Consider the following 25,468-nt stretch of genomic DNA (forward strand, 5'->3'; position numbering starts at 1 on the left):
TAGCTTAAAATATAGGGTAAGTGTGCCAAATTCCGGCCAGCTTGCAATTTCGGCCACCTTTTTTGTTCCTCGAATTTCCATGAACTTTTAGATTTTACGTAATCTAGAGATTATACAATGCAAAAGAATAACAAAAAATGTAGCTTCGACAAACTAGATGACGTGAAAAAGATATTGGAAGAATTCCGGAAGGGCAAGAAACTATGAGAATGAAGGTGGCCGAAATAGGGCACCAAAGCTATGTCTATATTTTTATTCATTTTAAAATGTCTTAAAAATGATTATAGAGTAAATAAAGACGGTAAACTCTTTGCAATGTTCCAAGCAACACTCTTTAAGAAGAAAGAATTAAAAAAATCAATTTGAATTTAAAATATTACATTTCAAACTTGAGACTTTGACGCTTGCATGCAACTATGCCGAAATTTGGCACACTTACCCTATAGGGGAAGTTTTTGGTAGATTACTGACGATAATCTCAAGGTCAAGGAGATGAACTCCCTCCGGATGCGTCAAGGGGTGCAATCCTTTCAAGACGGGAAAACACACAATTCTTTGCCAAAGCTTTCGACGCTTCAACGCGTCTTCCTCAGTGGTCAAATCTGTGATTTGTCTCTGAAATTTTGTCCACACCGTCTTTCCTCTACTCCAAATGAGGACTCACAGGGAAAATTGGGAATTCTTCGCGTGTACTCCGTCTGGGACATTGATCTCCATTATGTTATAGGCGAAAGTACTCTCCCTTCGAACGTTCGTGCCTTCGAATAATGTGATTTTCTTTTATCGTCTCTAAGGGAATCGACACACCTGAGGATTAGCCGAGAGACGGCTTAGCGTAATTATATTCGAAATAATGATTAAAGTACATTTCCATAATTTTCCACTAAGTCGTCTCTCGGCTTAAGTCGTAAGTGTGTCTAGGGCATAAGAGACTTATACATAATTATCACGTAATTATCAATAATTGACGATAAGCTATCTAATATTTAATAGAAATATGTAAGTCTCTTAAGAAAAATAGCAGAAAATTCACATTATTCGAAGGAATGATCGTTCTTAGTTAGACGTTCTTAGGTCCCCAAGTATTCAACATTATTAATATAGGCAGAGGATACACCCTGGATCAAGTGGTGACAGCTCGCTGTCGTATTCAAGTTTACTTGGTTCAAACCCTTATATGGTCATCAGAAATTTTTGGACGTTACCTTCGAATCATATATCCAAAAACACTGTGCTGTCTAAAAGTTGAAAATTAATAAAGTAATTCAGTGAAAAGTATACTAAATGAAAAAAAGACCCAAAGAATTTTATAAATTTCCTGTTAAAAAACCCGCTGATACGAAAAGTGCTTTCTATATAGTAAATTACTGTCATGTGCAAACAGCGAATCAATCAATCAGTTTAACAAAGCCAATTTACTGGTGGAAAAGTAGAGCTTTTCAATGGAAAATAACTCGGCCAATATGGTCAAAGAAGTCCAATTAAAAAACACGCACGCATATAAATTAAAAATTCCTGGAATAGGTTTTCGAAAAAAAAATCGTTTTAATAAAAAAAACGTAGGTGAAAAGTTATACCAAATGAAGATTAAAAAATATATATAATATATATTTACATATCGGTGTGAGAAATTGCTCCGGGAGAAGCACTCCTGAAATTATTTATTGTATGAAAATTGAATAAGAACTTTCTCATATGTCATTTTTGTTGTACTGTTAGTAGAAAAGTTGTGATTTAATGCTTCAACTCGTTAAGTTTGCTCTCAATTGAATGACTTAGCACGTGACAGATTTTATGTGATGTCAATTGTCATCAACAGAATGGATTCTTTCTTCTTATTCATTGACTTTATAAAGGCTGGGAACGGTTGACTTTATCTCTGCGTTAGAAAAAACAAATCAAGTGTAGTGCATTGCAGGTGAAATGATAGGGAATCAATGGTTAGAAAATTCGCAGAATGAGCGTGGTCATGATTATTCAAGAACTTTGCGAATTTTTCTTTCTCGAGATTTAATTAAAGCACATTTGTATTTATATTGAATTGTAATTTATTATATTTTCTAATTATTATAATTAACATGATAATTTGTTTAAGACCTTCTGTTATGAGGACTTTCGTTTTAACCCTTTAAGGACGATTGGAACACCGGTGTCCCATAAAGAAAATAATTTTTCTTGTCTACCTAAATTATTATTTTTTCTATGTCTGTACATAATTGTAAAGTAGAAGATTAAAGGAATATAAAGAATATAAAGAATATTTCTTGCAAGTCTCTAGCTATTTGCTATGTAGTAAATATTTAAGCTCAAAAATGGCGAATTTTTATATTCTCAAATTCATATTTGATTTTATTTATTTTTTATACTTCCAATTTTTTTTTAAGCAAAACACTTTTGGCAATAAAAACTACAATACTCATACGTAATATTTTTCATTAAAGCGAAAAATATTCATTGGTATTGTCAGAAAAATTATTTAAATTTTTGGGCTATTTTTGCCCCTATCGTACATAGAAGCACAAAATACACCGAATCAGACTCTGTTGGGCTTTCCAAGGTTAGATGTAAGACTTATCATTGATTATGTTTCTCAGATTAATTTTTATTGTTGATTTTCAGTCCGTAAAAAATGTCTCGTCGTTAAAGGGTTAAGGAAACTTTTGCTAAAATTTTGATAAAAACTTAGGTATATCATGTTTTAAGTACATGATTCTGGGGGATCCAGCGGGTTTTTAGAGTATGTAAATATATTTCTTATTTGAAATCTGACTTAAAGGGGGGTCGCTATAACCCCAAAGTAGATATCTGTAACCTTTCAGACTGTAGGTCCAAATAAAATTGCAAGAGAACATAGTAATTGTTTTTCAAAGTGTCTTTTACTTTTAAAAAGTACTATACTTTATGTTGCTACTATTCCGAAGTTCGAGCAATAAAATGCTAAAATGGAAAAGGAGGATGGTTCTAGTAAAAAGGGATGTGACACCTGAAGAGGTGGACAATGCAATAGTTTGAATATTGAATTACTTCTACAGGCAATTTTTTTTATTGTAGAGATTTGCATTTTACCAGTTACCGTGTTCGTTTTTTTTTTCCTACCCCAACAACCAACTACATTGTCAATGTTTTACCAAGCCCCATCCACCTTTGTTTTCTGCCATTGAGTCAGTTACAGTCGCCAATACCACGGCATGAGTCCATTGGTTGCCAATGCCAGGGGGACAGGGCATAGGGGGTTGGTTGGCCGATAATTGAAAATAGTCTCATGGAAATCACAGGTATTTCCCCTGCACTATCGTGGCTTTCCGTTTGCCTCTGCACTATTTTGCTGTGGCAGGGACATATAGACATCCCATAAATGTTGGACACCGAAGGGATTCTCGAGAGGATTAAATAAATGGATTTCAATTGATTTATTCCAACATGCAGATTTATTGCCTCACCCAAAAGTTCGCCTATATACCCCTTACCTTCAATACTCACTTTTGCTTCCAAACATCATCCACAATTTACTTCACACTCTGCAATGTTAGTCCAGACCTTTGCGAGAGACGGCAATATTCAAAATATTTTCCATACTCGGATATTTGGTGCTGGATCAGCTCCAAGAAAAGGTAATGCTAAATTGAATAGACGACACATTAACCCATATTGTGTTCTCAATTTCTCTGACAACAGTGCAGAAATCAATTTAGTCGGATTGAAAGTTATTTTGCATGCGGAACCGTATCCTGGCAAAAGGCTAAATGATTTTTTAAACATCTACGGACTTGGACTACAACATACAATTCCCTTTGATAGGTAAACATGTTTTTGAAACTTTGAGACTTAATCAAAAGTACCAGAACTAGGGTGAAAGGAACACCTATTGACACTTTAAGAAGTCGTGTCAGAACTTATTGACACACTACTCTATACCATTTGGAGTACAAAATTTGAACATCTATCCATATCAGAAAACGTAGACTAAGGAAAAAACGTCATATTAGTGAGATTTTATTATGTACATTAAATAAATTTTAATATTTGGCAAAAGTGTCAATTCTGGTTCCCTGCCGAAGAGGTAGGTGTTCCTTGGACCCTAGTTGTTTTTCAAGAAGAAGCTCTTTTCTATGCTGGTATTTATTTTTAACAAAAAATATTATTTTATACTCTCTGAAATCTGCGCTTATCACAACGCACAATTATGTATACGATAGCACTTGGAATATCTAACATACAGTGGCGGCCAAAAGAATAGAATCACTCCTGAAAACTTGAGATTTTTGACTTTTGTTAACTTTTTTTCTAGTACATTTAAAAAATTTAATTTATAATTATTAAAGTAAATGCCTTAAATCGAAAATTACAGTACTGACCGCAAAAGGTCAGTATTTTTACTCAGAATTTGTCAGTAGTGAAGTTCTACTGGGACAAAAAAAAATAGAATCACTTTCATTTATAGTCATAAACTGAAATTAATTTCAAGTATTTCAAAAACAACAAAATTTTAGTGTAATGTCAGTAATTATTTAGTGTTTTGATAATTGATTTTCCAAGTTTGGATAAAGGAAACTAAGGTGAAGTGCCCTCAAGTCGATCAGTTCCTCAATTTGACCGGTAGAGTTATTACTTCAATTTATTTATAATTCCACTAATATTTGGCGTATGATCTAACATTAATAGGTCAATTATTTCATAAATAAATACGAATCAGTGACAATTTTACAGAAATTCACCATAAAACATTCAAAAACTGACCCTGCGTTCGAGTCGAGGAACCGGTCGACTCGAGAGCACTTTACCTTACGAGAAATTGGAGAAAATGTAGAACTTTCTCGGTAGAGGCTCTATTAGATTTTTGAGGCTACGAAAACATGGAATAATCGTAAAAGTCATAGCTGACCAAAGTAAATTACGAAAATTAATAACCCGTAACACAATATAGCGTTTACGTAAATATAAGATTCGAAATTTTGGTTCCTATCGTTTACATGTCCCAATGGTATTGAAAAAACAATAACAATTCAGGATTTTCGAATTGTTCAATGTGGTAAAATCAATGTAGCAATTCATCGCAAGCTATTATATGGGACAAATAAAGTTGACAGGGTCCTCAGGTAAGTTCTGGCTAAGTTATAATTATGCAGAAGCGCATTTTGCGACAAGTAGTGTACTTTTCCGACGTAAGGCAATTACTTTAACATTTCTAAATTAATTTTTTTTAAACATACTAGAAAAAAGGTACCAAAAGTAAAAAAAAACTCAAGTTTTCAGGAGTGATTCTATTTTATTGGCCGCCATTGTACATTACTACACTCCGAAAAACTATTTAAAGTGTGGAATCGTTTGAATTTCCCCAACACTTGTTATGATCTTGCTTTGATACCACTCTCGTTAAAAAATATTGATTTTTGGTTGAGATATCTCTAGAAGATGGAGAGAATCTGAATATGAAAACTTACCGGAAAGTCGCGCTCAACAGTCCGAAAGGTAGTATTGCGATTCAAGGATACAAAGACGATTGTTTGAAAGCAAACTGGTGGTAGGAAGCCTGGAATTCAAGACCGCGACATGGAGAAAAGGGTGCTAGGGTACTTTAAGAGGAACCCTTCTCTATCCCTCCGAGCTGTGGCCAAAAAGACGGCTATTTCACACTATCTAGTTCATAAAATTAAGAATGATTTAGTGACTTATAAAGCCTAACCTGCACCTCATCGTACAGATAAGCAACGACAGTCCGCCAAAGCAAGGTCCAGAAAGCTGAATGATCACCTTCGTAAAGGTTTTGAAAGATGTCTTTTAATGGACGACGAACCCTTTATGAAAGCCGACTTCCACCAGCCTGGACAACAATACTATACGGAAAAGACTCGCACAGGTGTACACAGCAAGTATCCATGCAAGAACTACACCAAGTTCCCGAAAAAATACTTGGTTTCTACTTAAACTCCTCTACTACTCGTTTGTAGTGTGTCAGGAACTGACTTGGCTATGAACGAGCTTAGTCGTCTCTGGACTTTAGTTTTAAGTGTGTCTAGGACATTATGGTGCTATTCCAATGGAAAATGAACATGTTTTTCTAGCACTTTACTGTTATAAAGTGTTTCTGCATTATCAACTTTTCTTTGTATTAGTTCCCGAGTCGACTGTTTCCCCAGTCTTCGCCGTGTTTTAAAGCCACTAAGCAGTTGCGAAAGAAAGTTGATAATGTAGAAACACCTTAGGAACAGTAAAGTGCTAAAAGCACATGTATTCATTGTAATATTACCATAGTAGAGCTTTCGAAGCAGATTTTGAATTAAAATACCCCATTTCAAATATGCACTAAACACTGCTAATCCTTCACTAAACTATAAATGCTTTAAAACTACTCCAGTGTGAAATGAATCTAACGGAGTAGTTAGTGTTGAGAAGAGACTGTGCCAGAGATCTATTTAAAGTTTCACCGAGTATTTGATAAGAGAAAAGTCCAAGTTGGAACTTGGTATCTATTCTGATAAATGTGCAACTTTTCCCTGGATCCATTGCATGTATTCACAACAATCTTGGTGGTTCTCTTCCCTACTTTCTTTTTTTTCCTAGGAGAGAGTGTACAATGTGCTAAATAAGCTTTTCTTGGCAATTCTTGTTCTCTTCTTCGTCGTTTCCTCTCAACGTAGAAAAATCTAGGCGTCGTTTTTAGCACCTTTCTCCAGTGATGGTGAAAGGTTGGAAATGGGGAAAACTTTTGTATACGGACTATCTGCATTTTTCGTGACCCAGCAAAGGGGTGTGAGTTTCTTAGGGGGGGAGGCATTGGGGGGCTAGCTACTCCAAAAGTCTCGTGGACGATGTTTCGGACTGAGGATGAAAATGCGGTGCTTGGGGGCGCAAATAAAGTTTACCATGGGTGGGAAATTGCACATAAAATGCACAATTTCATCCCCTTCACATGCACTTTCTACCACTGTCATTATGTGCTACAACATCATTGTAAGTTTGCCTGGCAAACTCGGAGATTGTTGCTCAATTTCCATCCTGTATCCTCAAGGAGTTTTATGTGTTTTGCACCATCCTCCATGATGTCTTTTCTCTTTCTCGTGTTTCTTGCCCTGGGTATTCTATTTATATTTTCTGTGAGGGGAGGCTATATACACCCCCGAAGGACTCTATGCGTCTGCAAAGACTCAAAGTTGAAAATTGTTGATGATGTGCATTGCAAAATAAAGCATTTTACAATGTATACCATCTTTTCCACCTCTCAAAAACTTAAAAAAATATATATAAAATGAACTCAATGGAAAACTTTTGCTGAATTCACATGTTTGCATACACAAAATTTTCGTGTTACAGCAATCATGGAGATGGCAAGTCAGGGAAGAACATATCCTGGGAAAATGATGTGCAAGAGTTGCACAAATTGTCTTGTATTTTGATTTCAACACTCTTTCTACTCAGCAAATAACAATGTATTGTCTCCTAGTTAGACAAACATCTATTTCACCTTGTTCGCAGAATAGGAAGATCCTGAAAGTTGAAAATTGGAACTACTCCAGCTAAAACTACCAACTTCAAAGAGTAATTGGATTTTCTAGTTAACCCTTTAAGAACTTATATGGAATCTTAATAGACGAATTTTTGAAAAACACATTTTACTGCTTGAACTGTACAGAGAGAGCAGTATACATATAGGGTGAAAGGAACACCTATTGACACTTTAAAAAGTCGTGTCAGGACTTATTGACACTCTACTCTGTACCATTTGGAATATGAAATTTGAACATCTATCCTTATCAGAAAACGTAGACTAAGGGAAAAAAAGTCATATTATTGACATTTTATTAGATATTGTAAATAAGTTTCAAGATTTTGACAAAAGTGTCAATAGAGGTTCTCTGTCGAAGAAGTGTTCCTTTGACCTTATAATCCTTCGAGTTTGAGTTTTATTTCGACTTCTTCCTTACTCCTTAAGGCCTCATATTTTGGAAGAATTTTATAAGTCTTAGTTTCAGCAGAAAAATAGACCTCTCTTGATTTTTACTCTTTAATTCTTCACGACGTTTCGAGGATGAATGTCCTATTCATCAGGTTTCGAATTTGAGGAAAAATCACGTACAGGTGGGAAATTTTACTACTGCACTTCACTTGAATTTTTTCACAATTTTTCCTGGAGATGTTCACTATCTAAAAGGCTGACACAGTCTTTTGGAGTTTCTGTGTCAGCAGAAAAATTGTGAAAAAATTCAAGTGAAGTGCAGCAGTAAAATTTCCGACCTGTACGTGATTTTTCCTCAAATTCGAAACCTGATGAAGAGGACATTCGTCCTCGAAACGTCGCGTCGTGAAGAATTAAAGAGCAAAAATCAAGAGAGGTCTATTTTTCCGTCCACTATCTGCTACATCTCATCAGACCGAAAATTCATTCAGTGTAAGTTTCAAATTTTTCGATATCTCTCATCAGATCTAGAGGCCAAACGATTAGAGATAAAGTCTTGGGACCTTCAGGAGAACCTCCCATCAGTTGACCTAAGTATCATTAACATGCATCTCATTTTTCTTCCATCCATTCCCATATCATTCCAAGACTCTTTCCGTACAGAAGTAGATCTTGAAAAATTCGAAAATCTATTTGAAGATCCAAAAAAGAGACTTTCTTACTTCTTAATACTTTCGCAAGGTGGCGGAAGTAACATCCTATTCGAATTTCGAAGTGCTCAAATGTCAAAATGTGACGGTCTTCACATTGTTGTGAGGAAAACACCTGAACAACGACGTGTACTGTTCTCGCCCCAGTATTTAATCACTCCATAATCACTGAGTAACTCTTTTGCCAGCTTTTTGTGTGATATTTGATAGATTTTCCCCATCTTGTTCGAAAATTTAGTAAAAAAATTCGAAATTGAATTTGAATTCTTCGAACTTCAACGACTTTATATATATATATATATTCTGCAGCCACAGAATGGTGGCTGGACTTTCCGGTTACTTGTGGCCCGGTTGCCTGTGAGCATAAGCAAAGTGAGGGGGGACGGCTGCAGGGTTCTTTGCAGTACCTTCAGTGAGGCAATGGAACTATTTGCCAGCCCCCCCTTCACTATATTCACTCTCAAATAGAGTTCCATTTACCTTTCATCCAAGACACTATTGGAGAATCAAAATCTACTTGTGATCGGGCTCACTATGTGTTTTGGTATTTTTCGAAAACTCGTTCGTTAAATCGTTCCTTATAAAAATTTTTCAATATCAAAGATTGAACGTATGTGTCAACCGAATATGAGAGCGTATTGTTCAATCGCATGTGGTCATGTTTGCGCTCATTGACACGGTCTTGGCATTTATGACAAAATTGAACCTATTCCAATCGTCCTAATCGATAATATTTAATTCGGAAAAGTAACAGTAATAGATTTAATGAACCGATAGCTCATTTTTCGCTCAAAATTATTTGTAAAACTTCCAAGCCATTTTAGGTGATTTTTTGAGTGCTTTATAAACCTGTTCAAATCTTTAATGAACCGGTAAACTGTTGATGATGCGTACTTTTCAGATGTTTTGTCATCATCATCATCATCATCATTTTCAAAAGCTTATCCCTATTGAAGTCGCGGCCCCATGACATCCAAATTAGCAGCCCACGCTTGCCGATCCTCCGCCACTTCAGGAAGATGTTCGGTTTCGATCCCAAGACGTTCCAAGGCAAGATTCTGAATTTGATTCAGCCAACTTGTCCTAGGTCTGCCTCGAAGTCGACGCCTCCTCGCAATGGCTTGGCATAGCTGTTCTGGGAAATCTTTTTCCATCCATGCGGTGAACATGTCTCAACCCGAAAAAGCAACTCCTCGACTGTTAGTTCTTCACGAACGGCTACATTCTTTACTCAATCTCGACGAGTGATTCCCTTAACCGCCCGGAGGTACCTCATCTCGGCAGCTTGTACTCGCGATCTTATACTTTCAATCAATACCCAAATCTCATGACCATAGGTTAGAATAGGAAGGAACACAGCTTCGAAAAACGATAATTTAGCCGATCGATTAAGCTCGGTTTTCCTCACCACGCTTCCGCCAAGCTCCTTCATTACTGCAGAAACTTGACCGATTAGCGACGATAGTTCGGTGTTTGTTCAGATGTTTTGTGACCCATAAGGCCTCTAAATATTGGGAACAGGGCACCCAATGAGTCAAGAGGTAGAACACTCGCTCTATGATGCAAGTGTCCCGGATTCGAATCCGGCTTTCGCCAGTGAGCTTCAGTGTACTTGATTCTACGGGGCATTGGGCTGATCACCCCATCCCTGGAATGCAAAAATATTAATGGATATCCCGAACTCTCCTTGCTGGAAGGCCTAAGTTCCTCTATGGAATGTTGTGCTACCATTATTATTATTGTCAGGGGAAAGTACTCTCCTTTCGAACGTTCATGCCTTCGAATAATGTGAATTTTCTTTTATTCTTCCTAAGAGACGAACTCATTCCTATTAAATATTAGTTAACTTATTATCAATTATTGATATTTATGTGTCTCTGTGGAAAAGTAAAAGAAATTTGCATTATTCGAAGATATGAACGTTCGAAGGAATAGTACTTTCCCCTACATATGGAAGATTTTTTTTTTGCAAAAACCGTCTTTTTGCAGGAAATCTCGTATAACCGCCAGTAAGAAGAAGTGTCAAAACTCAGTCAAAAAGGCAATTTTTAAAGAAAATTGCTTCTAATGTGCAGGAACCCTAAAGGGTTAATTGGCAAAAGCAAGAATCATGTACGAGAAAAATATTTAATTGAAATATTTCCCTTTAAATCAGATGACTTCCATTCATACAAATCCAGTAGTTTAAGAAGTTGTGAGAAATTTATAATTTTATAAATAACATTATATGACTGGTGAAGGGACAGACAGAGTTCCACAATTGTATAAATTCAGCACAAGTGAGGAAAATGTATTTGTTGGGTAGTTTCATGTTGATTTTGACTTTCAGATGATGCTAACTTGCACATTATCACATTTAAATTGAATTAGTAAATAAATAAGAGTCTGCTTCTTGTATTCCCAGCCATTCGCCAGATGAAATACAGCAGGAGAAAATCCCCAGAGTCAAATAATATATATATATAGAACTAGACATGAAATATTATTTATGTCAATATTTCTATTAGAGGATGGAACGTAAGTTTGTTCTTTGTCAATATTTTGCGACACAGACGCTTTCTTTCTTTGCAGTCTTCTGACCCAACACTATCAATTAGTACTTCTAATTTAGATTATTTGTAAAGCAATTTTATTAAAATATCACAGGGAAAGTAATTCAATTGCTTCACGGTAACTTTGACGTGGGATTTGTCATCTGTCATATTGACACATAATGAATATTCGAATATTTGAAATCAAATATATCGAGCCAATTTTGCCATAGAATTTTATTAAATGATAAATAATATTGGGTTTAGTGTTAACTTTTGAAATTAGTTTCAGTTGTTCAAATTCATAGTTTAATGCACTGGCATGTGATAGGTATTTTCTAAACATATTAATATTTTGAATGTTTATACATCACATAATAAAACAGAACAGTATACCAAATTTTGTTAGAATATGAAAATTACTGACGTCAAATTGACGTATTTCAAAGCTTTTTGGAATTCCATTAAGTTTCTCGGAAATCTATTGCATACAAGATATTTTAAGGAGATGATGAGAGTATAGCAACTGTTCCAACTAATTTCAATCTCACCTCTAGGGAATTGGCTATTCTGAGATACATCTTTAGCCTTTATATCAGTGAATTTGCCTTTAAGATCCGATATGTATTGGCCGATAAATCTCCTTAATTTAAACCTGACAAACTTCTTCGGGCATTTATTCTAAAATATTATGTATCAATCTTAAAAAAGAATTCATTTGACGTGGAAATATTTAACTTTTGCATTCTTAAGTTGTTTCCAAATTTAAAGCCAATCGTACTTCGTAAAAAACTTTTTTTTTATATTTTAAATATTTAAGAAAACATAGAATGACTGTACCAAATTTCGGCATACTTGCACGTAAGCTCCAAAGTTTTAAGTTTCAAATTTAATATTCTTTACTTCTTTTTAAGGAGTGGTGATTTGAGCCTTGTAGATAGTTTATCGTTTTTCTTTTCTCTAAAATCATTCTTAATTCATTTTAAAATGAATAAAAATATAAGGGAAACTAGGGCACCACCAAACACTGCGATTTTTTAATCAGATATTCGACTTCAGAGGACAAGACTTATGGAAATTTATAGTGACTATAGGAATGCTTATCCACTGAAGAAATGGTCGAGGTAGTCCAAGTAGTTTAGAAATAAAAATTAGTGTTTTGTGCTTCCCTGTGTTTGGTAGTGCCCCAGTTTTCCCTAGACATAACTTAAGGTAATATTTCGGTCACCTTGATTCATATAGTTCCTTTCTTTTGTATCTTTTCGATATTTTTTGTTATTTTTTGCATTGTATAATCTTTTGAGCAAAAAAAAAACTAAAAATTCATGAAAATTTAAGGAACAAAAGAAGAGGGCGAAATTGGAAGATGGCCGAAATTGGAAGATGGGCGAAATTGCAAGCTGGCCGAAATTGCAAGCTAGCCGAAGTTGCAAGCTGACCGAAATTTGGTACAGTTCTTCTATCACTGTGTTCGTTTTTTTCCATAAGTATCTTACCAGTAAATAGACCAAACGATAGGAGATATTAATTTTTGGTTTTCGGTGACCCCTAATAGAAAAATAACAATATCTCCAGACTTATTTTCTTTCTCTCCCACCCCCCTCTTGTTAGTATTTTCCGCTCATGCATTAGAATGTATGTCTCTTGAATTATTTCGAAAACGCTTTAAGTAATTTCTTTATATGGAGGCAAATTTAGAACTCTCCGAAGGCTCTTGTATTTTGGTGACTATTTTAAAAGCAGAATTGAATTTAATCTGTGAATTTTGTTCGAGTTTTCTACAGAGCTTTTTCTGGAATATGCATTATATTCCCCAGAGTAAATGAAATAAATTTTCACAATTTCCATCCAAAATGTTCGGAGGAAAATTGTCCATGCTTGAGTTAGCACAGCTTGAATATCTGCAGAGGATGAAATGTTTTGAGGATGCGGAAAAGCATAAGAAAGCAATTTATTGATGTTTGTTCTAAATTCTGAGAGTTTTTTTTTACGACACTTCATTAATCGCAAAGTGAAGAGATGTGAAATCTAAAATATCTCTATTTTATGGGTATAAACATATAAAAATAAAGTAATCAATAAAACAACTGAAAGTTCTAACAGCAGAAAATATGGGTGATGATGAATATCTTTTGTATGTCATGTTCACAACAATTTCTATCACAAGACCACTCAAATGAAGTAAACAAGCGGAAATTTATGATTGACACATATTATTTTATTACGACGATCCTTGTCGATGATGACCACAAAAGTAACTTTTCTACTATAATATGGCTAAAGAGCATTAGTCTTAATTAATGGACCACTCTTTTTCTTTAGTTTGATGCATCACTTTTTGTTGGTTGGCAAAGTCTGGGTGAATAGATAGTGCTGCATAGAAAATTGGCGTCACTTTGTCAAAAGTCGTGCTCTGCTTTTAATGTTTCAAGAGGAAAAAGCTGTTGGAAAACACCATCTCTCTTAAAGCGTGATTAATAATTAAATCAGATAAGTGAAGCGAGATTAAGTGTTGTTCTTCATCATTCACTGCGCTTATCACATCGCACAATTATGTATACGATAGCACTTGGGATATCTAACATAAATTACTACACTCAGAGAAACAATTTTACTAACGGAAATATTTAAATTAAAAGCACGCTTTATGGTGTTATTCCAATGAAAAATGAACACGTTCTTTTAGCATTTTATAGTTCTAAGGTTTTGAATAAAAGACCTTTTTTCTGTCAGTTCCTGTCTCAATTCCCCAGTCCTCGCCATGTTCTAAATTCTAAACCATCAAGCACTCGTGACAGGTAGGGTGAAAGGAACACCTATAGACAATTTAAGAATTTATCATGCCATACTTATTGACACTTTCAGTACCGATTTAGAATATGAAATTTGAGCATCTCTTTTTATAAGAAAAAGTAGATTACAGATAATATTACTTACATTTTACCAAATACATTAAATAAATTTCATCATTTTGACAAAAGTGTCTATAGGGGTTCCCTATCGAAGAGGTGTTCCTTCGACCCTACCAACATAAAGAAAAGTCGATTATGTAGAAGCACATGAGAACAGTAATGTGCTAAAAAAACATATACATTTTTCATTGGAATAGCACCATTATTTTGATATTAAAATCACTTTATAAAAGATATATAAAAACGTTTTTTTTTTGTTTGACAATACTATTTGACAATAGTAAAATTCTGATGGTAGTCGGAACATTCCTGTCATCTATCTAATAAACACTTAACGTATTATTTTGCTGTTCCCAGGAAAGATGAAAACAAGAAATCTGTCTTCTGCAATTGGTTTTAGCACTTTACTATTCACAAGTGCTACTACATAATGAACATTGCTTTGTATTAGTTCCTGTCATGAGTGTTTGGCGGTTTTTAAACACGAACAGGACAGAGGATAGCAGTCGAGATAGGAACCAATACAAAGAAAAGTCGATAATGCAGAAGCACTTTAGAACAGTTTTGTATTAAAAAATGTTCAGGAGGAATATTTTCCCTTTTCATATTTCATTGAAATAGCATTTAGCGACTTGCACAAAAATCTACATAATCTATTAAAACCTTGTATAAAAGATTGGTAGTCCATAATTAAAATATTGACAGCTGTCAAAAAACATCTTACTTGATATGATTTTATTTTTTTTTAATTCTCTAAGCTTCTTGTCTATTATTATTAATCGTATCGAGACGCTTTATTTGCATTACAAAAGCTCGTGTTGGAAGAATCTGCTGATCGTAGATCGCTCAGGAACACCTTTCTCGTAGTGTGGATGCTTCTTCCATGTTCCCGGAATTTTTGGGCAGAGGTGATGCTTTTTTATGGGTCCCGGTCAAAATCCCGAAAGCCGAAATCCCGAAAGCCAAAATCCCGAACGCCAAAATTACGAAAGCCAAAATCTCGAATTCTTAAAAGTGTCATACTGGTCATACTACTCCCACGATTGCACTCACGCTTGCTGGAGGCAAAGGGAAATCTTCTGTGTCTCGGGAAATTATTCTAAATATTTTCCTCAATATAATTTCATCCCATTCAGGATTTTAAACATTCGGGATTTTGGCTGCCACCGCTTTTTTATTACGTTTTATCTTAGTGAAAATGTCTTTCTTTCTCGATATTCAAATACTTGTACCGGGCGGGGCTTGAACTCACAACACTGTGAGTCAAGCCGGACATATATCCATCCAAGACCCAACGGTCTTGCCTATTGCGCCACTGAAATCCCCAGGAATCTCCAGGATAAGGGATAATTAAACGTATTCTTAGGATCTCTGAGAAATAAATCGCACGATTTTGCATTGAAACTGACCGTTTTAATTACCTACAAATTTACGAGGATTGATTTCCTCTTCGTCAGGTATCGAATTAGTAAGGAAAATCACGTGCAGGGAGGGAATGTTTACACTGCACTTGTACTATATCACAGATCAGTCAGGTGATTTTAAATTACCATTCAATTAAAACGACTTACACAGCCGTTTCCTAATGGAAGCGTACCTGTTAAAAAGGACAGTAATCATAGAAACGTAAACAAAAACAACGTAACAAATCCTTGTATTTAGTGTAAATTTGCAAAAGACCATTGCTGTCTTAGCATCGATTAAGACCTTCGGAAAAATGTGAAAAATCTATTTCATAAAAATTGAGCGAACTAGTTTCTCGAACTTAGTTTCTTTTACTTCTTTTGGTTTATAGAAAATAATTCATTTATTCATTGAATTCTTTGCGAAATCCCATAATTTTTTTCCTCATATTTCTCCGAGTGTATATATGTAATTCCGCAATGGATGCATATAGCTTTCTTCTAGGGTTGACTTAGTAAATTGCATAAAATGAGAGAGTCACTTTCAATCGACAGACACAATATTTTTATGACAAATCTCACTAGAACATCTCTCTCTAAACAAATTAAATACTAAGAATATTATTGGATAGCTGTGGGTGGGCGATGGTATATAAATTCCACTAACTCGTGCCATTTTTCTTGCAGATGCCGAAGGAAATCTGACAAGTCCAGACGGGAAAAGTTGATCTTCTCTCTCACGGATAAATCCCCCATACTACTCTGCAAGAGGGTGAAAACTTGTACATTGTGCAAGAACTTTTATTTTTTCCTTTCCTTGGGGGTAAATTGGAGGGCAGTTTGAGTGAATTTGTGCGATGGTGATTTTCGTGCGTGTTGAGATATAATTAATACAATTGTGCTTAAGAGAGATTTTGCCGTGCAAATTGTGTGATACATCGGAAGGTAGAGGCGGAAAGTTTAATTAATTTGAAGATTGAGAATTTACCCTGATAAATATTCAATTTGTGCTTTGTGAGAAAAATAACTTTCTGTGGGTGATTTCCTGTTCTATTTTTTTCCCCGGGTCTATTTTTCTTTTTCTTAGAAAAGGAAAAATTCCACATAGCAATTGACTTTTAATGAAAATTGTTTCTACAAGAAGAGTGACAATGTCGGGCAAATTGGTGTTACTTTTGGTGATGGTGTGTCTCAAAGGCATGGCATGGGGTGCTAATTGGGATCATGCTGTGGACTTCAATGAGAACTTTCGTCTTCTATGGACGGTCCGGGGAGCAGAGATAACAATGGAGATCCAGGCAAAGACTTTGGGCTACGTCGGAGTTGGATTCTCCGAAGATGGCACGTTATCTGGTGCTGACATGGCCATCGGATGGGTGGATCAGGGACAACCGTACTTTCAGGTGAGTTCTTATCCAACCACCCCCTTATATTCATCATTAAGGAAGGAAAAGTTTTTGGGCAAAAGCAAAAGAAAAAAAGCGAAACAAGAACGAAGGCATCCATTAATGTGTCAGAAGATGAGACATCAATCAATTACGATGGCATGATGATAATTTTTTAAACACCAAACCATCAATGATTGACACTTCTATTTCGTAACAATTTTGCGATATAGCACGACATACCATTAACCATCCTTGATTATATTTACCATCTCATCACATTTCCTCATACTTTGGGTGACGTCTTAAAAGGATATAAGTAGCCCCCCCCCATACAGTACACCATGGGTTCATGGGGAAAATTCAACTTTCATCAGAATTCTATTCTTGGGATGTCTTGGCATCCCAATGCCCGAAAAGTCCATGTTCTTGTCTTACGGGAAAAGTGTCAGGAGGAATTCATGAAAGTGCCAACGCTTAAGGATGCCATATCATGCTTGTGAAACCATCTGACGATGAAAGTGGTGTCAGAAACACATTAATAATAAATAAATACCGAAACACTTTAGCATAGGTGGAAGCTTACAGGACGCAGCGTAATAATTTATACAATTTCCGAGAAGGAATATTCTCAGTAGCTTCTCAAGTTTCTCATCATTCACCCATCAAAAGGGTTATTCATTGATTGAGTTTGGTTCACTGAAATTTGAAAATTCAACAGTAGTGTTAAAACCAGCTTCTTATAGATATCTGTCAGAACCGTATCGACTTTTCCCTAGAACGATCAATATTAGATAAAAGCTTAACCAGGAATAGTGGACGTTTGTTTGGTTAGTTTGGCTCATCTTATCACGTGATGGACAGTACAGTAGACTCTCTCAAATTCGGACAATTGGGACCGAAATGTCACCCGAATTAGAGATAAATTCGGGCGACAAACTTTTTGAAATACAACGATTTTTTTATTCATCTACTTACACATATTGAGTTTACTCACTCATATATGTCGTAAATTGCATGAAAATCCCTTAATAATGCAAAATCTCATCAAAACTCAGACAAACCATGCCAAATTTTAGCATATAATGATTCATTTCATAATTATAATCAAACTAGAAAAATTACAACAAACCTTTTTTCAAATGCAAATGCAACTGCTATCTGAATTAAAATTCGATCTTAAAAGAGCCGAATTGGCGAGAGTCTACTGTAAATAGTCAGAAGACACACTAATACGGGCTTCAGACCTAAGGCTTAGCCATATGGCTTAACTTCTCTAATATCTTATCAGTCAAGATTTTTTTTGGAAAATTTTGACATAGGATTGGTTTATTAAGGGCAAATGACCTATTACATTTTGAAAAATCAATAAAATCGGTTGCTGTTTAAGGTTTTGAGACCCTCGGGAACTGGGCTAAACCTCTAGTCTGAAGACGGTCTAAAAGTTTTGAAAAAACCTTGGCGACTAGGGTGCTTCACTCTCATGTGCTAGACAGATTTACGGCTTAAGCCTAGAAACCGCCTAACGTATTTGTAATCAAAATAATGATTAGACTAGATTCTCATCAGTTCAAATACACTCAGACTGATCCCCTAAAACATTTTACCTTTAAAATTTTACTCATTAAGATTCATCTAATATGTAACTTAAAGCTTTTGAAAAGCCTCTTCTAACCTTTACGTTGTGTAAATTCATTGCAAACATTTCCATGTGAGAATAGACGTTAATCAGTTTGAGATATCGTCTTGTGGTTTATGAAGAACCCCTCTACAAATGCGGCTATTGATATGATTAATCAGTATCTTAAAAAGAGCTTATTTTACAATTTTCTAATAAGATTTTCAAAATTAAAAGTCAATGTTTCTTAGAATCGTAGTTCCAACTCCTTTGGGATGATTAGCCCCCAATGGGTGCCATCCTTTAGTCATTTGCGTCTCCATCTCGGCTCACAAGACATTCCTTCCCACAAGCAGGGTATAGAGAAACTCCATGGTGAGTGTCGGTAAATTATCTCTGAGGCATTGTGGATGGGTGTATCACCAGAGGGTTGGTATCACCAAAAGAGAATTTCTTTGTCAATGTTGACGCTACCCCAGAAGTTGGTGGTGCAAATGATATCACCATCATCCCTTTGCCAATTCTCTCGTCTTCTGCACTTTCTTGCTCGATTAACCAACATATTCGATACAGTTGAGACACTAACTAAATTGACTTCATAAATATTCTCATCGATACTCTGTGTTGTTAATAATTTCTGATAGGATGTTTGATATAATTCTCCCAATATTGAATAACGATAACTGGAAAGTGCATAAGGAACATAATTCTACATATTCTTGGCTCTAAAATGAACACAAATTATGGTACATACGACCAGACCTATTCTGGTCAGAGTAAAATTTTAGTTATTGTTTATTGCTTGACAATTTACCCATTAAATAGAAATTATTTTGAGGAGCAACGTATTTACGTATTTTTTATTATGTTGTTCTCTTTGCAATCACTTGTTGATTTTCTCAAAATTTCTACCACTTGAAAAACTATTACTTATAGAATAGTTTTTTTTTATTTCATGAGACCACTGTGCATTCACAAGTTAGCATTAGCCACCATCTAAATTGGCAGTATATTTGAGGTTTCACCATTTAACCAGGAAACATGTGGCGCAATAGTCACCAATATTTCACGTTCGTATAATTGTGTCGTACTGCTATTAAAATGTTTAAATCGGATCTATAATCACGATAAGGAACTCTACCATTAATTAATTAGAATAAATTACATTTTATAGATATTCTTTCATGGTTTAAAAGGTTTAAAATGTATCCATGTAAAATCGACAGAGCTTCTATTAAACTTAATTACTTGCTTTGTTCGAAGTCTAAGGAGAGAGTAATATGTAATATATCTTTAACTGTTTTTCTCACCATTTGACAGTCCCATTCCCATCTAAGCACGAAGCCCTGTCATTTAGACTCTTCTATCCTGTAAATCAATTTTTGCATCATTGACATTATTCAAGGAGTAAAATTTTACTCTAACTTTATAGAGGAAAATAATAATTGAAAAAAAAGATTCTTAATTCCGATTTTAATAGATATGAAATTGTTAAGAATTTTATCTAATATTACCCGTTATACCCAATAAAAACAAAATAATTGTGAACCAAAATTCGAAGTTTTTTATTCAATAATGTATAAATTAAAAAGGGGTAGCAAAGCTTCCTAGGCTTCGCGAAGTGCTCGATCTTGTGACATAGATAGATAGATATTTATTCGTCATCAAGGCTTATAAGGAACGTAACAAGAGCGGCAAAAGTACATTGTAATTTTTAGGTCTGAAGCCGGTATTAGATACTATGTCTCTAAAGTACTCTCGCATCATTTACTGTTTACCGGTTCTCAACCGATTTAAACCGATTCACAAATTACTTAAAGGTTCCTAGAAAATAGCTTTTAGAGTAACATAATTGATTTTCGGATCAAAATTAGTGATTGATTATGAAGTAGTTCAAAACCTATTCAACACCAATTGGAACCGGTTCATTTTTACGTTAAATTTCAAAATCTTTCAAGAGAGAAAATGAGAAAGTTTGAGTAAAACGATCTTTAGACTAGTTTCCGAAGGCCTTTATTTTCACATATGTGTAATTATTATAATTATTACTATTTTTGTTCACAATAATAGAAAAGAAAACGAAAACCAAAAAAAGAGAAAAAACAATAGAGAGGAGAGAAAAAATACAAAAACAAAAGAAATTTAAGAATTAACAGCAAAGAGAACTAAATAGAAAAAAGTCAAAATCCTAAACTTTTCAGGCTAAAATTTGCAAAAATTGCCTAATGGCAGCTACAGAAGAGCGTCTGTCATTCGGGATGTCATTAAAAACAATAACGTCCTTAACAAAAACCGTTCTGTAAAGGCAATCACCGTTAACTTTATATATACAAACCTAAGTAAGAATTTTCTTAAAGATAATGCTTATTGAGAAATTAAAACTTATTGAGAAATTAACCGGGTATGCATAATAGGCCCAAAAGGAGGCCTGGGTGCAGCGGTTCCGAGAAGAACCGCCCCCACTGTAATCTAATCTAATCTATTGAGAAATTAACAGTTAAACCGTATTCGTTTTTGTTATGAAGAACACAAAACCTAACATGGGCTTCAGACTTAACGTTTAGCCATATATCGCACTTTAACTAATTTTTTATCAGCCAATTTTTCTTTTTTTTTTTTTTTTTGAAAAATTTAGACTTAGGGGAGACTGGGGCACATGTAATCATTTTCGATACATGCGAATTTGAGGTGATTTTCCAAGGACACCGTGATTTTTTGGAAAATATTTCTTAGCTCATGTTTTACCCTTGGGTATAGGCAATTCATCGAGGGTAATGCGGATGCTGGAAAACAATTGAGTTTTCCATAAAAATAAAATTTGTGTCCCTGTGCATTTTTCTCTTTTCACAAAATACCTGGGGTAGAAGTAACCACTTTCTGGGGAGGAAGTAAACACCTTTTTTCCCACCCTTGAAATTAACTTTGCACCCCTTTCGATTATTTTAATTACTTAAGAGATATATAAAGACTGTATATTTTTCAAAAAATCACGACACTTTTTACAAAGAATAATCAAAATAGCAAAAAAACTAAAAGCATGCATATCAAAGACATTTTTCAATGGATTTTCCCCATATTTTGACATCATGTGACTTTTTATTGAACACAGTGCCACCAATTTTTTTCGTAATCTGTGAATTATAGATATTTCGCATGAAGGTCAATTTCCCGCTCTTTTACCTACTCATTTTGTGAAATTGAAATTGCCTGTTTACATCTACCCCAAATGCTGTTTTCTGACCAATTATTAATTCTTTTGAAATAATGAGAATCTCAATTTGTCTAGTAAATCCATAAATATAATCCTAAAAGATGTAGGAAAGAACTGGTATTGCTACATTTCGATTATTTTACACAATTTTTAATTTCCAGGTGGAAATCCAAATCATCAAAATAATCGAAATGTCAACATTTTCAGGAAAATGATTTTTATTTTTAAAGTATATTAGGATTTTATTGACCAATTTATCTGTGGACATACATCCCCATGGTATCTATGAATGCTTATGGGTTTTATCCTCTGGAGTCTTAAAATTAATGAAAAAAATCACAGTGTTTACAACTACCCCAGATTACTACTGCCCCAGTTCCCCCTAAACCAGTTAAATTGTGTGCTATTTAGAATTTTGAGACGTTCGGGAACTGAGCTAAACTTTTATTCTGATGACCGTTTAACCTAATATTATTGATTTTTCTTTTTGAAAAACTAGGATCGAAAAAACTGAAAAGCCCTGCTGTAGGTTTCCATCGGATTTCCTGAACCATTTCCTACAAATTTTCTGATGTTACTTACTCAACACCCAACTGCCAGACATCGTGTGGATTCTCGGTAAAAACTAAATTGATTGATTAGCCATTTTACCTCAAATGTGAGATGAGCTTTAACGGTAGTATCCTTTTTTTCCCTCGATTTTGCTCCTCCTTGAAATTGAGGACACGTGTTTGTCACTTTTTGCTGATGCTAGAAGATTGGCAGAACACGTTCCATGATTAATTCTCCCGGTGAAAATTCTCTCACATGCTGCACCAAATGTGTTCTTTCACCTTTTGCCATCTCTATCATTCATTGCAAATGACTCAAAGTTTAGGGGTAGGGGGTAAAAGTGGTAGAAATTGGCGCTGAATTCTCTGCTCTTTGCCACGTTACGTGAAAATTTGCGTGGATGCTGAAACTTTTGGCAACCGCACTGCCATTGACGACATTTTCTCCAACACAACGCTCGTTCATATTGAAAAACCCAACCCTAACCCCCCTGCGAACTTTGGCACCAAGTGCATTGCACTGTTGAACGATCAGAAATCACATTTATTTTACTATTATTTTGCTAGAATGAAAGTTGAGGTGCAATTGAGGAATAGGAGGGTGCACCTGGTGGCTACATAATGCTGAGCTCATTGAACGTAAATTTAATTGAGTGTCTTCACGAGTGAGGGCGCAGTAGAAACGTCACTGTGACAAGTTTTGCACTAGTGCGCGCAAAAGTACCAAAGAATAATTCATGGCGCTCGTGCACGCATTAAAATTAAATCAGACTTGTGAGGGTGGCATTAGGAGGGGATGGTGAAGGCTCCCATCGCGGATAAAATCATGTTTGTTGGTGTGTGGATTATAATTTAATCATACTGAAACATGCGCCTCCCACACTAAGAGTCTTGTTATAGGGAAAGGCTCCCGCCATTCCCCTTTATTTCCGCTCAACAAGCAAGTTAAACAGAGAGTAAGACACCTTCTCACTTTGGCGGTGAATGAAGATGAAAATACCGAGAAGAATAAATTAACGCTTTTCCCATTGAGCCACTGTTAAATTTAATGGGTTGCTCAAGACACCCATAGACAAGGATTTTTGAAGCACTTGCCGCCAAATGGGGCCAAAATATTACTTTTATGTTCCACCAATACCACCAGCCGCAAAATTCTTATATATACAACTCAACAATATTTAGAGGGATTCTTCCAATATTTCCCACATTCAATATTGATGGAGGTGAACAACCCCGTCAAGTATCTTATGGAAATGAAATTTTTTTTCGGTACAAAATCATAAGCTACGAGGGAAGACTTCAATATTTTGATGGCTTTTTCAAGTGGTACCACACACCCAAAACAACACTCACGGGAGACAAAGAACCAATGGAAGGTATTTTCATACAAAAGGATGAAATAATATATTTATTGGATTGCCAGAATTGAGACTGTGTTGTATACTGGAACTTAGATTGCCTATACTCAATATGCAAACTCTTATCTCATGACATGAAGAGGAATGAAAAAGGTCGTGGCCTTTCAGAATGCTCGATCTAGTGACTCAGACGTTCTCAAAAACTGGATGAACTTTATGTAGGCTACGCCCGTAAAACTGGCTTCAGACTAGAGGTTTAGCCCAATTCCCGAAGATCTCAAAATCCTAAATAGTGAGCAATTTTAATGCTTTTCGATAACTCTATAGGTCACTTATCTGTAATAATCCATTCCTAAGTTAATTTCCGAAAAATCGTGATTGATAAAGAATTAGAGCAGTTAAGCCATATTGTTAAGTCTTAGGTCTGAAGCCCGTATAATGTGCTAGACACACTTACGACTTAAGCCGAGAAACGACTTAACGTAATTATAATCAAAATAATTTGTTTTGTCTCAGTCAGAAATCCTTTTTACAAATGATGCAGATGGCATATACAACCTGTGAACAATTGTGATGGCAAGTGTTGTGAACAACACTTGTGATGGCATATATAACCTGTGTCAGCTTCAAGAGCCTATGTTCAAAAGCAGTTAATTTTAATAAATCAAAAATTGAAATTTAAATTATTAAATTACATTTCCATCAGTTCCTGACTAATCCGTCTCTCGGATTAAGTCGAAAACCGGCTTAGTTAGTCGGAAATTGGTGAAAATTTAGTCAAATCATTATTTTGATTAAAATTAAGTTAAGTCGCCTCTCGGCTGAAGTCGTACGCATGTCTAAAACATAATACGGGCTTCAGACCTAAGGCTTAGCTATCTGGCTTAACTCCTCTAATTCCTCATCAAGTATGATTTTTTAGGAAATTATTGTTTAGGATTGAATATTAAGGCCAAATGCGTCATTAAATTTTAAAAAATCAAAAAAATTGCTTGTTATTAAGATTTTTGAGACCTTCGGGAACTGGGCTAAACCTCCAGTCTGAACCCGGCCTAAGGTTTACGGTCCTATCATACTAGGGTTTTCACAATTTAATTTTAAATTCAATTGAGCCAATTGAGCATTATAATATTTCTAGAATGTACTTTAAAATTCTCATAGCCAGGACACATTTTGCAAGAAATGTGCTCAATTTTAAATAGTGCCGCGAGATATTTGCTAGTGAATGACTCCGGAAAATGTGTAATAATACTTAAAATGTCTTGTAAGTCACTTATCTGTTATGCAAAAGAATCTCCAAAGTCAGAAGAAAGGGTTGTTGCCAAGGGGGCTCATGAATAGACTTTCAACTGCAATTTCTTGACACAATAATTTCCTTCGAATTGCTTTGGAGGAACTCAGCAAATTACTGCCGATACAAAAGCTTCACTCGCGTACAAGTTTATCACTAGTCACTGTACTTATTTTTTGGCCACAAATAATAATTAATTACGAGTTAATAAATTTAATAAGAACAATTTGGTTGAAAAGGCTACTTGTTTAACTGCAATAAAATTGAAATTAATGAGCAATTTTAACATTTTAATTTCCTTAATTCAAATTTAATTGAGCAACCATATTTATGTTATTTTAGCATGTTTAAACATGTTTTGGTGGACCAAGTATTAGTTAATATCAATAACTAAGCGAAAATCTTTCAATTCAAATGATTTTTAATGAAAAATAACGCATAGGAAATATTCATCTGAAATTAAATTGAATTTACAAATTGAAAAAATCCTAGTGTGATACAACGGTTAGACATATGATTTAACTTCTCTAAATTCTTTTCAGTCTAGACTTCTTGGATTTTTTAGAATATCCTAAGGATAAATGCTCAATTAAATTGTAGAATA

General features: G+C 35.0%; 1 protein-coding gene across 1 annotated transcript in view; it reads left to right on the plus strand.

The window, feature by feature from the left end:
- Window positions 1-25,468, plus strand: part of LOC129802325 (MOXD1 homolog 2) — a 391,421-nt gene that overhangs the window by 98,361 nt on the left and 267,592 nt on the right. Inside the window, exon 3 of the mRNA XM_055848051.1 lies at window positions 16,138-16,853. Coding sequence (XP_055704026.1) covers window positions 16,572-16,853 — 282 coding nt within the window. The 5' untranslated portion in view covers window positions 16,138-16,571. The remainder of the gene's footprint in view (window positions 1-16,137; window positions 16,854-25,468) is intronic.

Source organism: Phlebotomus papatasi, chromosome 2, assembly GCF_024763615.1.
Source record: "Phlebotomus papatasi isolate M1 chromosome 2, Ppap_2.1, whole genome shotgun sequence".
NCBI classification, from domain to species: domain Eukaryota; kingdom Metazoa; phylum Arthropoda; class Insecta; order Diptera; family Psychodidae; genus Phlebotomus; species Phlebotomus papatasi.